Genomic DNA, 13,370 nt, shown 5'->3' with positions numbered 1-13,370 from the left:
CTAGAATGGAGGCAGACTAATTTCCTTCATATTTATGCTATAATAATAGCAGTGAAATGACTTCACCATGATCACACACACTAACTGCTGCCAGCTAACTGTCTCTCATCGTCTTGAGAGAGTTGGATCCAAAATTATGGTCAAGTGTGGGTATCTGAGGCCTCTTTCTTACCTTTTTTTCAGCTGGCAGTGGCGAGGACGACTTGGATAATGTGTACTGGTCTTGTGATGAAGAAATGAAGCCCGAGTCGTGGGAGGAGATGCTAGGAAGCCGAGCTGGGGTCTGCTGGGGTAGCGTGGAGCTGCGGTATCGATGGCGAGGGTGATGGTGGTGGAAGAGGTGGTGTGAGGAAGAGGAGGAAGAAGAGGAGGAAGGAGAATGAGAGTGAGAGCCACTGGATCCCCTGGAGTCACTACTGTTAACGCTGTTCAGACTACTGTGAAAGGGGAAGGAGCAAGCGATGAGGGTAAAGAGAATCAAGTGCACCCAAAGGCAGATTGGGTTGAAGGAGGGGGGATGATTGGGTAAGGAGGAGATAAAAGGAGTAGACATAAAGGCAAAGGTTTGGGGGTGGGGGAATGGAAAAGACATGGTGGGAAACAATTAAAACACCACACCAAGATGCAGCAGGCAGTGAATTAGGCCAATCTCCTCAAAAACAACAACACAAACCAACTCAAGGCGACTGAAATCATAAATGGCAATAATTGCAGGCAGGATTTGTGCAAGCTTTTTGAAAATATTCACAGGAAAAAATCATGAAAAACAAAAACAGCATAAACAGTGGGTCTTAATTACTCCGTGACTTCTAAATTAAAAGATCTGTCCTACTATAAATGCAGCGTGAAGCAAATTATGACAATAAAACAACTATATGCAAATCAAATCTATAACCAGCTCAAGCTGCTAGTGCTGTACTATGATGCAGCATCTGATAAAATGTGTATGCATTAACCAAGTCGCCAAAATCTCAGATGAAAATGATATATTTGCAAAAGCCTTAAGAAACAGGAGGAAAAGCAGCAATTTTTGTTTTTGGCCTCAAAGTCTTGCATTGTTACCATATAGCAGTCAATCATAATCTAACATGTAATTTAAAGTTTTGGTCCCACACCCACAACCCTGAAATAGATTTTAGCACATTTAAAAAAAAAGACGTAAAGCAATACACAACCCAGACATTAGACTTATTTCCTTAAACCAGAACAGCTCTGGAAAACGAATCATTGGAAGATACACAAAAGCAGTGAGGACAGAGTAAAGAAGACAAGATCTGAACAGCTAAAAATCATTAGCTGCTTCCTTTTGTCAATTCTCCTTCATCTTTCTTAACACTTTTCACCAAATACAGTTATACCAAAACATATCTTTAGCATATCTTCTGCAAAGTATTGCAAATAATTTTGGCCACTAGGTGGCAGACAAAGTTTATGCAAAGCCAGTAAATCATTTACTCCTACTTTAAAATCTCTTTAAATTGATATCAGCTGTCTTCCAAGCAGATTCACAAGCACTGATATGGTTAAAATGACAGTTTTGCATATTTTAGTAGATCTTGCAAAGTATATGCGGGACACTGTTATAAAACTGTGGAATTCTAACTTGACGAAACACTGTAACGCAGTTCCATTTCTCTTATCACTTTAGGGAAACTGGTGAAAAAAACGGCATAATTAAATTTTACTTTAATTTAATTTTAAGTAAAGTGAATTTCAAAAGTTTTTATGGGTGTAGATTCATGTGTGCTTATAAAACTATGCCCCTCTTTCACTTATTTGAGCCTACCTGCACATGCTAGACTTCCTGGACATGGTGGTGCTGGGGGATGAGGGCGGAGTTTGATATGACCAACCATAGTCTGAGCCCTTCAAGTCCAAGATCACCTGAAATGGACAAAATTATTAGCTGTTTGTTTTCAGAGTTGAGAAAAAAAGGTAGTAAACAATTAAAAAAAAAAAAAAAAAAAAAAAAGCACAAAAATATGACGCACATAATGAGTACTTTATCTTTTTAATGTTTTTCCTCACCTGTTCACTCGCAGGGGGAAGCTTGTGTGGGTCTGAGGTCAAGGCTTTGAGGTCCTCAGAGATGGTCTGGAGATGGGTAACCTCTCCCAACATAGAAATCTCCTCATCCTACAAGGACAGGACATGTAGACAAGATGATTACGCCTAATCAGGTTACACACCAGTAAAAAGAGTCATTACATTTCAGTGTTTAAAGTAAAAAAAAAAAAGCTTACAGTTCAGTGTGTTAAAGAAAAAGAAAGTTAAACGTTTTCTATCCAGTGTGTGGGATGTAAAAAGCATAGAGCCTGTGGAGTTAATACATTTTTCTGTTGCTCTCTCTGAGTGGTTACCCAAGGCCCATTTCTCTTTCCTCTCCCCCGCTGCACTCACCACTATAGGCCGCAGCATGGCTACAAAACAGCAAAATCTCTGTCTCTCCTCTATAAGAGCCTTCCTCAGGGCCTGCTTCTCCGTCTCTTCCAGCAGAATGTATTTGTCACTGACATCCTGCATGGCGCTGTCCAGCTGTGGCTGGATATCACCACGACCTTGGAGGGGAAGAAAAAAGAAAAACAGGGGAAAAAGAGGAATCTACGTCAATAGAGGAATATAAAAATGAGATCAGATATGTGATCAAATTGACAGGTTAAGTATGAAAACAATACTTTTCACCTTTGTAATTCCTTCACAACACAGATATTAAACAGAATAGTTACCCTAGTGTGAGACGCATGAATAATCACTACTACTCTTTGGTGTTAGCTTGGTACTAGCAACTTGTACAGCTCTGCATGTTGTTTATTGAGGTGAACAGTGCTGTTGTAAAAGCTACTGTTTGAATTTCTTAACTACTCCACACTGCTCCTTGTAAAGAGCCACTCTTGTCCCTGTAGCTTCCCATCTTTTGCTCAGAAGTGGAAAAACAAGTTATCAACCTTAGGCTAAGCTTTCGCACATCTTGGAAAGCTTCCCATATGTTATGATAAGATAGATGGAAGCGAGTGCCATTTTGACCATCTTTCCACTACCGTTTGTCGATTCCTATGAATTCCTGGAATGTGTTAAGAGAGAGAGAGAGAGAGAGAGAGACACTGTGTGCATCAGCTTTCATAATCACAAGAGTCCGGGGTATTGACACAACCATCTGGTCCTTGTGCTGCGTTTTAATATGCATGTATAAATCCAGGAATGTCTGAGGACTTTTGCAGTCCCAAAGGTTATAGTGTCATTCAGCACTTTCTGATTCTGTGTTTAGAAATTGCATTTAGGTGTATGATTTTAAGAGAGGATACCCTGAAGTCAAATCAAATCCTCCTGAATTCCCTGAGGAAGCAGGAAAGCTGACGACTACCCGACACTGTGCTTCAAAGGCACTTAAATTACACTTACACGCAAACATATACACACACGCACAGAGTTTTAACTTTGATAATCAAGGTTAAGCATACACTTGCAAACTGAACAAGGTCTGTGGTCTCTTTCTACTCTTGTGTCTGGGCAAAGATCTTTTGTTGACGTTTCATGTGAGGCCCTTTATCATGCAAATAGATACCAGAGGAAACACAGAGATGGAGTTACGCAGGTAAATCATCCTCATCTCAAATGTAAAACACACTGTAAGCATGCGCATGTCATCCTGAGGACAAACAAGCTTGTTCCTCGTGGACGTGTCCGTGTGTGGTCTATGCATTTTTAACAGGATAAAGCAGCAGGAAGATACATTTTTATAATTAACAGTGACTTGCAGAACACACACAAATACCAGCACATGAACACTACAAATCTAAATATCACGGGGCAGTCTGGGTCTGTAATGACTGCGTACAAAAAACAAGAGACGAGACAAAAGAAGCTTCAATGTGAAGGGAATCCATTTACCAAGTTTAGCGGGTGAGTTTGACACTGGACTCTGAGGAATGTGAGCTGTGTGTGTCTTTATGGCAGCTAAAAAGTAAATTGACTGTAAAAGCTGGACTGGAAAGTCCAGATTGAAGTATACATTTTCAGTTTCATATAGATCCAAATGCAACTTCTGAGGCAACCCAGGGTACAATTATAACATGCAAGGGTTTGTGGAGAGCTGGCTACGTGAGCAAACTTTAGAGGGCTAAGACAGACCTCACTCATTATTCTGGTTTCCATTGCAGGACTGAACTCATTATAGGGAAAATCGTATCCCTCCTTTAAGGCAAAAGACCAGGAGGGATGTAATCAGTGCCGTGTGTCTGTCACTTAGGTATAAGATGCAAAAACTACAAAACCAAATTTCATGAATTGTAGTGGAGTGATGGAGCGCAGGCACAGGAAGACCCCCTTACAGTCTGGTATGAATCCAAACAGCTATTTGAAAACAATGTCGAGCACTCTTAAATAAAAGTTTGAACAATATTTGAATCTAAAAAATTTAAACTCTAATGGGAAAAATTCCTTTACATGCCATGATCGCAAAAGATGCTCTGAGCGAATGTACGCTCTCTTATTAATACTCATTTATATGCAGTATGTCAGACAAAGTTAAAAAATGTTCTTATCATATTGTATCAATGTTTTCCTTCACTCGGTTTTGGGACTAAGTCCACGCTAGGTCTCAGTTGGCCTCGGCGTAGAAGAATAGCATTTCAACCCCCAAAGCCTGTGGTGTCTCCTCAGCATGCTGAATTCTGGTTTTCTTTACTTTAAGCATTGGCAGACGGTTTTCTCAACAAAACCGATGTGGTTTTGGAAAGACGCTACTGTAAGTTGACGTACTTTGTCTGAAACAGATGGAAAGCCAAATATTTTCTTTGTTGCTGTTTTTTAGAGCTCGTGAGTAGCTCGAGTAGTGCTTCTAATTCTAAGTTGTAAAAGTTGCAATGTACTAATTGGTTTATGAGTTTAGCCTCTTTAAAGTCAAGTATGAGGGAAACATGCTTATTTACTGACTAAACCCCCAAACAGGTACTTGTTAATAACCTGCTTATAATATTCAACCAGAGGCCATATCTGTTACTTAATAACATCAGAGACTTAATAAAGATACTACAATTGACATAAATGACCTAAACACTCACACACAGGGACTCAAGTGTATGGACACAACACCGGAGCACACGGCCATGAAATGACAGTTGTGGTAAGAAGAGGTGGTGTTAGTGTTGGTTACACATTGGGTTTGTCTGCATTCCTAGTCTCTGAGCAGCTATGTGGATGACAAGGTTTTGATAGCTACCTTCTATTTCCCTTCAACTGCAGAAGGTATAATAAAGATCTGTGGTCACTGACCGCACATTACAATCTACTTCACCACCATTTTTAATGTTCAATCAGACAATTGGTGCTGTAAGAGAAAAGGAGAGACGGTCAAATAATGTGACTGTACAGAATTCATAGGATATATGAACAAATAGCAATTGTAGCATTAGGTACACTGGTTATGTTTAAGTGCTTATTAATGCAAAAATCTATTCAGCCAATCACATGGCAGCAACTCAATGCGTTTAAGCATGAGGACATGGTTAAGATGACTTGCTGAAGTTCAAACGGAGCATCAGATTGGAGAAGAAAGGTGATTTAAGTGACTCTGACATGACATGATTGTTGGTGCCTGAAAGGCTGGTCTAGGTATTTCAGAAACAGAATTTGGGGTAAACAATATAAGCGTGGATCCATCTTGCCTAATATCAGCGGTTTAGACTGGTGGTGGTATAATGGTTAATGGTGTGGCACACTTTGGGCCTTTTTGTACAAACTGAGCATGAAACTGACTGTTCTTGCCGACCATGTCGATCCCTTTATGACCACAGTGTACCCATCTTCTGATGGCTGCTTCCAGCAGAGCACCTTAGGATTGTGGTGAAATGGGATGTTCTCATCATGGATGTGCAACCAACAAATGTGTGTGATGTTATCAAGTATGAACGCCATGAGGAATCAGAGGAATTGGCCAGTGTTCCTTTTATTAGCAAGGCTAGGTTGTGCAAATGACTGCAGAGAGCTTTTTTAGGTTAAAAGTAAACCTGAATCATCCTAAAGATTCAAGAATTCAGCTTTTTTCTTTTCAGTTGCTTTGAGTTGTTTGAATCAGGTGGTTGAAGTAGCCCCCATTCGATTCACATGTAGATACATTTGCACACCCAAATGAGATTAACTGCTTCAGCTTTCACGAGGGCAATGATTACATTAGGTTGCAGTCACAGGCTGTTTCTTAGAACGGCCAGGGTCCCAGGTCAGAAAAACACCCTCACAAGACACATATCAAACATCAGATATCGACCGACCAACACAAGCAGACAGATGGTGTCTTACATCTGATAGCAAATGGAGCAGTCTTCTTTCAGTGTAGCATATTAGAATCTACTAACCTACTGCTTTGCATTTTATTTAAAAGATCTGTTTGTGCTGCTATGAGTCAGGTTTAAAGAAGCAAAGCTAGTTACGATTGTCTTTGCTCACATCAGTGTGGAAGTCTCCAAAATGCCTAAATAGAAGATGTCTATATACAAATAGCAATAAATTCGGAATTAGTGTGAAATATTAAAGGGTGGTTAGATTCAGCTGTTTATAAAAAACATCACTTTGGCTGTTTCTGTAGTTATGCTATGACAAACGACAAGTTAAACCACCTATAAATGTGGTTAAAGTTAAGGTGATTATCAACACAGGCCCTCAAATCAGGAACTACAGACCATGAATATATAAACAAATAAAGAGAAGGTAAATGAAGCATCTACATAAAGTGGGAATCCTGGTTTCTCCACCCCTGAGGAAAAAACAACAACAACATGCCAGTATGTTGTGGCAACCATCGAGTGTAAACAAGAGTAGCCTCACCTGTAGAAAAAAAAATGAGCATGCAAATAATTGGAAGCATTTACACACATTAAAATTTGCATACAAAGATCCATGGTACCTATTGCACAAGACAACCAAGATGCTCGGTTAAGCACAATGGCGTGAGCAACAGTGTGGACAGTGTGTCTATTCTATAAGCTGACTTACCGAAATTATCAGCTGCAGTGCAGCGTAAGGTGAGGGATGGTATCAGAACCACATGGGGACAAGGAAAGGAAAAAGATCCAAGTCAAGTGAAGGAGCGCCAGCGCTAAACACTAATCATCACATGATTTTGGAGCATTGTGTGTGCGAATGGACCCTGTAGCATTTTAGGAACCTGAGAAAAAACTAAAACAGTACTTCAATGTGCTTCAATATGTTGTTTCCACTCAGAAATAGATTACATATACAGTAAGTTTTTATGTATATTTGAGTGAGGAATTATTGACTGGCCATGTCTTTGTTTCTTATGTTTAAGCGAACTTAAAGTCCTCTTAAAACATTATTTTGCTGGATATGTTTCACAGATTCAAATGTATATTCCTGAGTTAAATCTAGTGCTGAGCTGAGACTTTTTTTTGGCTTAAGTGTTTTGTACGAGTTATCCACTGATTTAAAAACGAACCCGCAATATCCCTACAGATACTGAAGGGATATCGGACCAACTCCTTTTTTGTGTATCGAATTTTTTTTCTAGGTAGATGAATGTGTCTGTAGAACCTGAGCCAAGAAAACGGCAGAGGGAAACGAGCCCTACCCTCCGAGGGAGTGTTTACCAAGTAAGGTAATGTTTAGCCTCAGTGAAGCTGCACAACTAAATCAGTGGGGACAAACGTCTACACACATCGCTGGTGTCTAATGAAAAACTCACATATATAGTTTGAGCATTTTCCTATTACAAGAAGATTTGTCAGCTTAAGACACGTAAAAGTTTGTCTTACATTTAAAATAATCAGGTTTTTAATTTAGTCCTGAATGTAAATTTACAGTAGATGGTTCTCTTAAATATTGTAACTATTGCAGCGGAGCCAAATATGTCTTGTCTGTTTTTCCTTCTACCCTCATGTGTCTTTATTTTTAATTGTTTTTTTAAACAAAGAAGACCCCCCCCCCCCCTTTTTTAGCGTGAATTAGTTTATGTTGTGTCATGTGTAATCCATTTACTGTTACCAGCATTTAGCAGGTAAAATTATTGCAAAAGTTAATTAAAAAGTACCTTTTTTTGCTTTCTTTTGAAGTTTCAGCGTGTCCGATGACTTCTTCTTAATTTCCTGCCGAGCTCTTTTGTACTCTGGTTCACATGGACAAGATTAATAAGGTCAACTAACAGTTTTAAAGTACAGTTTTCCACAAACGTATTATGTGAGATGGGAAGAAAAAAAAAGACAAAAAAAAAAAGACAAAATAATTATGTATTTAAAGCTTTGCTAACATCTAATACAGTATGAATAGAGCTAACAGATTACCAATACTGCTTTTCCCACAATGATTGGAAGATTTTTTTTGTTCATCCCACCTTTTGCATGGTCCTTGTCCAAAGTGTTGACTCCTCTTTTCCACTCCTCCATCTGTTCTTGTAGAGGGTTGATCAGACCCTCAAGGAAGCCCCTGTAAAAGCAGCACATACCTCACCCCTGATCTAAGGTCAACCCGATCAGTTAACCACATTTCACCATATACAGCAAGTATTTGGACAGGGACCTTTTTAGTCTTCAGGGTGTGTGCTTCAGCAGATTCAATTTGAAACTGAATTGTACCGAGTTTGAGATTTAACTGGAGTAGTTTTAGATTAATATAGAAATAACTGTGTGAAAGATACAGCAATTTGAACACATAGCGCAAGGTTATACCTGCCCTCCAATTAAAACTTCAGACAGACTGTCAAACTCATTTGTTTAGTTTTCCTTTCTGTTTATATGGTATATGATTTTGTGTCAATCATTGACAGGCAGAGAGAGAAAAACACTGAGAAAAAAGTACAGTTATATCTGTCAATCATTACAGACGTATCTGTGAGTGTGAGAGGTGGACAGCTGCAGTCTTAGTGCATGCAACTAAAATTAGACTATTCCCACTTGCAGACATTTCTACAAAGTCCCTGTGTGTGAGTTTGTGTGTGTGTGTGCATGCGTGTGTGTGTGCATGCATTTGGGGGGTTGCTGACCCCAGCCCCCTTGTGTACAACTACTACTATGGAGCTCCAAGTGGAATCTCCCCTGAAATGCCAGCTGAAATTAGAGAGCCCCTTGTCTGTGTAGTGTGTGTTTGTGTGTGTGTGTAGGTACAGAAGAGAGACCTGGTGTGTACGTCTTTACAGAGACATTATAGATGCACATACTGCCAGACGAATAGTCTCTTTCCCAGCATTCCCCGACACGGCAATTTCACCCACACACACATGAAATGTCAAAACATGGGGGGCACGGTGTGGAAACAACTGAATTACAAACCGTTTTATTAGAGCTGCACAGCATGGAGGGCAGCGTGGGTCATTAACTGTGAGTTAATAATATAGGAACTAGTGCAAGAGGAAAAAACAGAAAAAACAATCTACCTTTGCAAGTTTTGAATCTAATCTCAAAGCAGCAATTGAGAGTGGCTCACACAACTGAATAGCACTATGGTTAAAAATAAGCAGCACAGTAATATACAGTACTATAATGTTCCTTACGTGGAGAACTGTTTGAGTTTAGCCTCTATGCTGCGATGTCTCATACACATCCTGGTCAATGCTGATCCAATGTCTCTTGTGCCACCTGAAGGACAGCAAAGAAGAAAAAAAAAAAAAAAAAACACGTTATTTTGTTAATAAATCATGCTAATTGTGAAAAATGTTCCTGCCAGTGAACAAACCTGAGACATTTACCTAATGATACTAATGCACAACTCCATGAGCAGTGTTCTAACCCCCTCTTCCTCCCACCAGTTTAATTTTACGAGAGCTGACAAATGAGTGGGACTGAAGCAAGAAAATGAAGAAAGGGAATGATGTTTGCTGATATTTGAATTCTTATTAGTACCAAACATTTTTTTCCAGTTTGGACTTAGTCACACTAATGCCTGTGAAACAGAAAAAAAAAGAAAAATCCATCAGTGTCTTATTCCCGTTAGCCAACAAGACTGTTTTTGATATTAACCATCTCACACGAACTGCCATCCAAAAGTTATATTTGCAATAATTTGCTTGAGATTGAGTCATATTATAATTATATCAGAGCTGCAGCTGGACCATTTAGCAGGACCTCCAATTATATGAGTAACAGCAGAAAACGTTTAGCACAGAGCAAAAACAAAAAAAGGAAAAATGCAGTCATGGGTCTTTAAAACAGATAAATTCTAATGTCCTAATTATTGTGAAAAGATGCAAATGAACTCCACTGACTGCAGCTCACTGGCCTTCCTGACCTACTCTCTATCTACACTTCCCCATAAAACTGTCAAAACTGAGCTACCAAATGCACATACTGTGTGTATATATATACACATATATACATACATACACATATATACACACACATATATATACACACACACATATATATATATATATATATATATATATATATATATATATATATATATATATATATATATATATATATATATATATATATATATATATATATATATATATATATATATATATACACACACATACATACACACACATGTATTCAGGGGTAAATGTGCTCGCGGCTAATATAAGATTCCTTTAGGGCTGTCCACCAGAAGTCTTCAGGCTGGACAGCTAAGCAGGCCCCTGACGCTGATTGACAGAGCTATTGTCTGGCTGCTCGGTATGACTAGCCGCTTTCTCCGTGGGACTACTGCGAGTATGTCTATGTCGGTGTGTGCGTGACAGAGGGAAGTAGAGGGCAGAAAGATCCTGTATGAAATCGAGCAAAGATATCGTGATACTGTCTATGTGAACACGGGTTTTGTGTGCGAGACTGTGATAATCTGATGTGAAGTGTGAATCCCCTCCAACAGAGCAAGCCATTCTGCTGTCAGCGCAGCCCTTACCGCGTGCAGAGACGCACGCAGAGCTGTCACTCACTCACACATTTACAGAATTGTCTTTGACTCTTAAACCCTGCACAAAACACGAGCTCTCCGACACTAACACAAAACAGCAAGAAAGAAATCCTACAGCTATAATCTGATAAAGACAGTTTGGAAATTTTACCAAGTGCATTTCAGGCTTGTCAGCATCTTGTGCTATCTGGTGTGAAGTGTGTACCTCAGATTAAGCCAGGGTGCTAAAATGCTGGGCCCAAAATTCTTCTCCTGTGGAATTACTGATTAATTTAGTGTCTAAATTCAATTATTAATAATGCTGAACAATAAAGCACCACGAAAAGTGTGTGAATCAGCAGCTTGAAGGAGTGTGGGATGGTATCAGCACTATCAGCAAAGTTCTTTTGCTCACTAAGCAACAAATGTTTTTGTAAGTGCACTAGAGTGACAAAACATCTCAGTCGCCACCATCACACGTGTGGTTTGTGGGGGGTTTGAAGCCACAGTCAGACAATCTGCCTTTTGTCACATTCTTCTACAAAGACGTGTTTTCACACCGTTATGTTTTAGACTGCAGAAAGCTGGACAGAAATACTACGTCATTATTATTAGGCTACTCTGGATTGTAAATCATCATCTAACCTTTCGACTTAACTCACTGTCCCACTGAACTCAGTCCTAACCAAATTTTACCCTCTTTCCATTCATTTATTCATCCTGTTTTTCCATGTGCTTGTTATTGCAGAGGGTGTGACTTTTACGTGCCATGAAAGACCTTTTTGTCATCTAATATCATAATGCTCATTCATTCCTGCGTCGACTTGTTTAGTCATCATATCTATCAATCTGCCCAGCGCTCCCTTACTATGTGTGCTTGTTATTCTAGAGGGTGTGGCTGATAGATGCCACAGTTCCACAGAGAGGCCACAGCCAAAAACTGGGTGGTTAGTTTCTCATTATCAAAGGTACCTTTGTGTAGTTGCAGCCCATTCTGACGAATGAAGAGTTTGGTTTCAGTTGATTAGTCCTTTGCCACAACCTCACCCACTGTTATTGGATTCAATGAGGCAAATAAGACAACCAAAATCAGCTCATGTCTCGCAACTAAAGATGAACAGACCGCTGCCGTTAGAGCCTGATATTAACTACTGGTATCAGCATTTATGATTAAAAGGTAAAGAAGAGACGGGATAAACATCCTTCAACCGGGCTATGAGGGTTGATGTTGCATAGTTTGTCAGCCAGAAGGCATTCTACGACTTGCTGGCGACGCCACAAGAACAACAAGTCGGGCAGAGCCTCAATGAGTAATCCTCAACTTGGTGTGACACTAAAACAATTATTTTATTATTTTAAACAGCGTTGTCATATTATCTTAGTAAGGGCACAGTAAAAACTGCACATAACAAAATTAAAACGTTAAAATCTGAAATAAACAAAAGAATATTTTTAATCACCAACCATTGGTATCAGTAAGGTATTGGTTTTAAAAATCCTATATTGGTCGGAGTAGTTGTAATCATGCCAAAAGCATGAGGTTAACCCCAAAAATCTGCAATACTAGGGGAGAAACTTCTCTTCCTACCACTATCACAGCAGACAGCCAGTCAGTGTGGCCCCTGCCTTGCCTCCTAGTTACCAAGGAAACTGTACACAATATGCATCTGTATTATTGGCGCCTACAACAATTTGATTTGGTGCCCCAGTAGAATAATAGGGGTTTCTAACATATGACACATATGCACATTAGCATTAATCACTCATGCATTACATACACAGAGAAGTGTCAGGCTGATTTTCCCTGCGTGCTCTCAGGATAGAATGGCTGCTTACACACTACATATAGTCTGCTCTTTCTAGCAATGATTGACCCCTGGATAGAAATAGCTGCATTGGCAGCTCCAGTTGTCTGCGACAGACGCACACAAAAAAAACAAACTTCAACTGCGTCAATACCAGGCCATACCACTTCTGTGTGTCTCTGTGTGTGTGTGTATAGTGGCATAGCTGGCTGTCAGTAGAAATAGCTGCTCTCTGACAAGCTTGTTTTCAGAGGCTTGTAATTATCCCTGCACCACCAACTTAACCAGTCAGAGAAACTATAGGCTTCATTCTTTGGTGAGAAAAAAGGAGCAAATTTAGCCGCAGAATGTTTCAGTATATTATTTCACAATATTTTGGTTGTGCATGGTTTGGTTAGCCATTTAAAAAAAACAACAACTTCCCAATCAACAAAAGAAACCAAACAGTATGGAGCGAATGAAACATCTTCATGCTGCACTTTATTAAAAGAGTTCTTGGTGTTGATTAACTTAAAAACCTCAATGAGTAATTTTCTTATTTTAAGAATCTCAACGTTTTGTCTCATGGTTTCTGATATTTCAGCTTTCATGTGAGCCAGCCCGCAGAGAGTCTGCGAGGACATTTGTGACAGTTTTCTCTCCGAGTGAGAGAGAGATAGTGTGGCAATTAGATGCCGAGTTGCCAAGTCTGTGTCTGTCCTCAACCCCTTCCAGATTGTTCCTTGGAAT

General features: G+C 39.5%; 1 protein-coding gene across 7 annotated transcripts in view; it reads right to left on the bottom strand.

Moving 5' to 3' along the window:
* LOC309716787 (protein MTSS 1-like) overlaps nucleotides 1-13,370 on the bottom strand; it is a 46,467-nt gene that overhangs the window by 6,152 nt on the left and 26,945 nt on the right. For 3 of the 7 annotated variants that reach the window (XM_082550820.1, XM_082550826.1, XM_082550824.1), the window contains exons 4-11: nucleotides 9,494-9,578; nucleotides 8,339-8,430; nucleotides 8,039-8,113; nucleotides 6,988-6,999; nucleotides 2,401-2,558; nucleotides 2,029-2,136; nucleotides 1,787-1,884; nucleotides 173-437 (exon numbers count right to left, since the gene is read on the bottom strand). In XM_082550820.1, the coding sequence (XP_082406946.1) occupies nucleotides 173-437; nucleotides 1,787-1,884; nucleotides 2,029-2,136; nucleotides 2,401-2,558; nucleotides 6,988-6,999; nucleotides 8,039-8,113; nucleotides 8,339-8,430; nucleotides 9,494-9,578 (893 nt within the window). The remainder of the gene's footprint in view (nucleotides 1-172; nucleotides 438-1,786; nucleotides 1,885-2,028; nucleotides 2,137-2,400; nucleotides 2,559-6,987; nucleotides 7,000-8,038; nucleotides 8,114-8,338; nucleotides 8,431-9,493; nucleotides 9,579-13,370) is intronic. The other 4 variants (XM_082550821.1, XM_082550825.1, XM_082550822.1 and 1 more) reach the window with 4 other exon arrangements.

This window comes from Aulonocara stuartgranti (genome assembly GCF_965226115.1).
Source record: "Aulonocara stuartgranti genome assembly, chromosome: 11".
Taxonomy (NCBI): domain Eukaryota; kingdom Metazoa; phylum Chordata; class Actinopteri; order Cichliformes; family Cichlidae; genus Aulonocara; species Aulonocara stuartgranti.
This window is presented reverse-complemented; position numbering and strand designations above follow the sequence as displayed.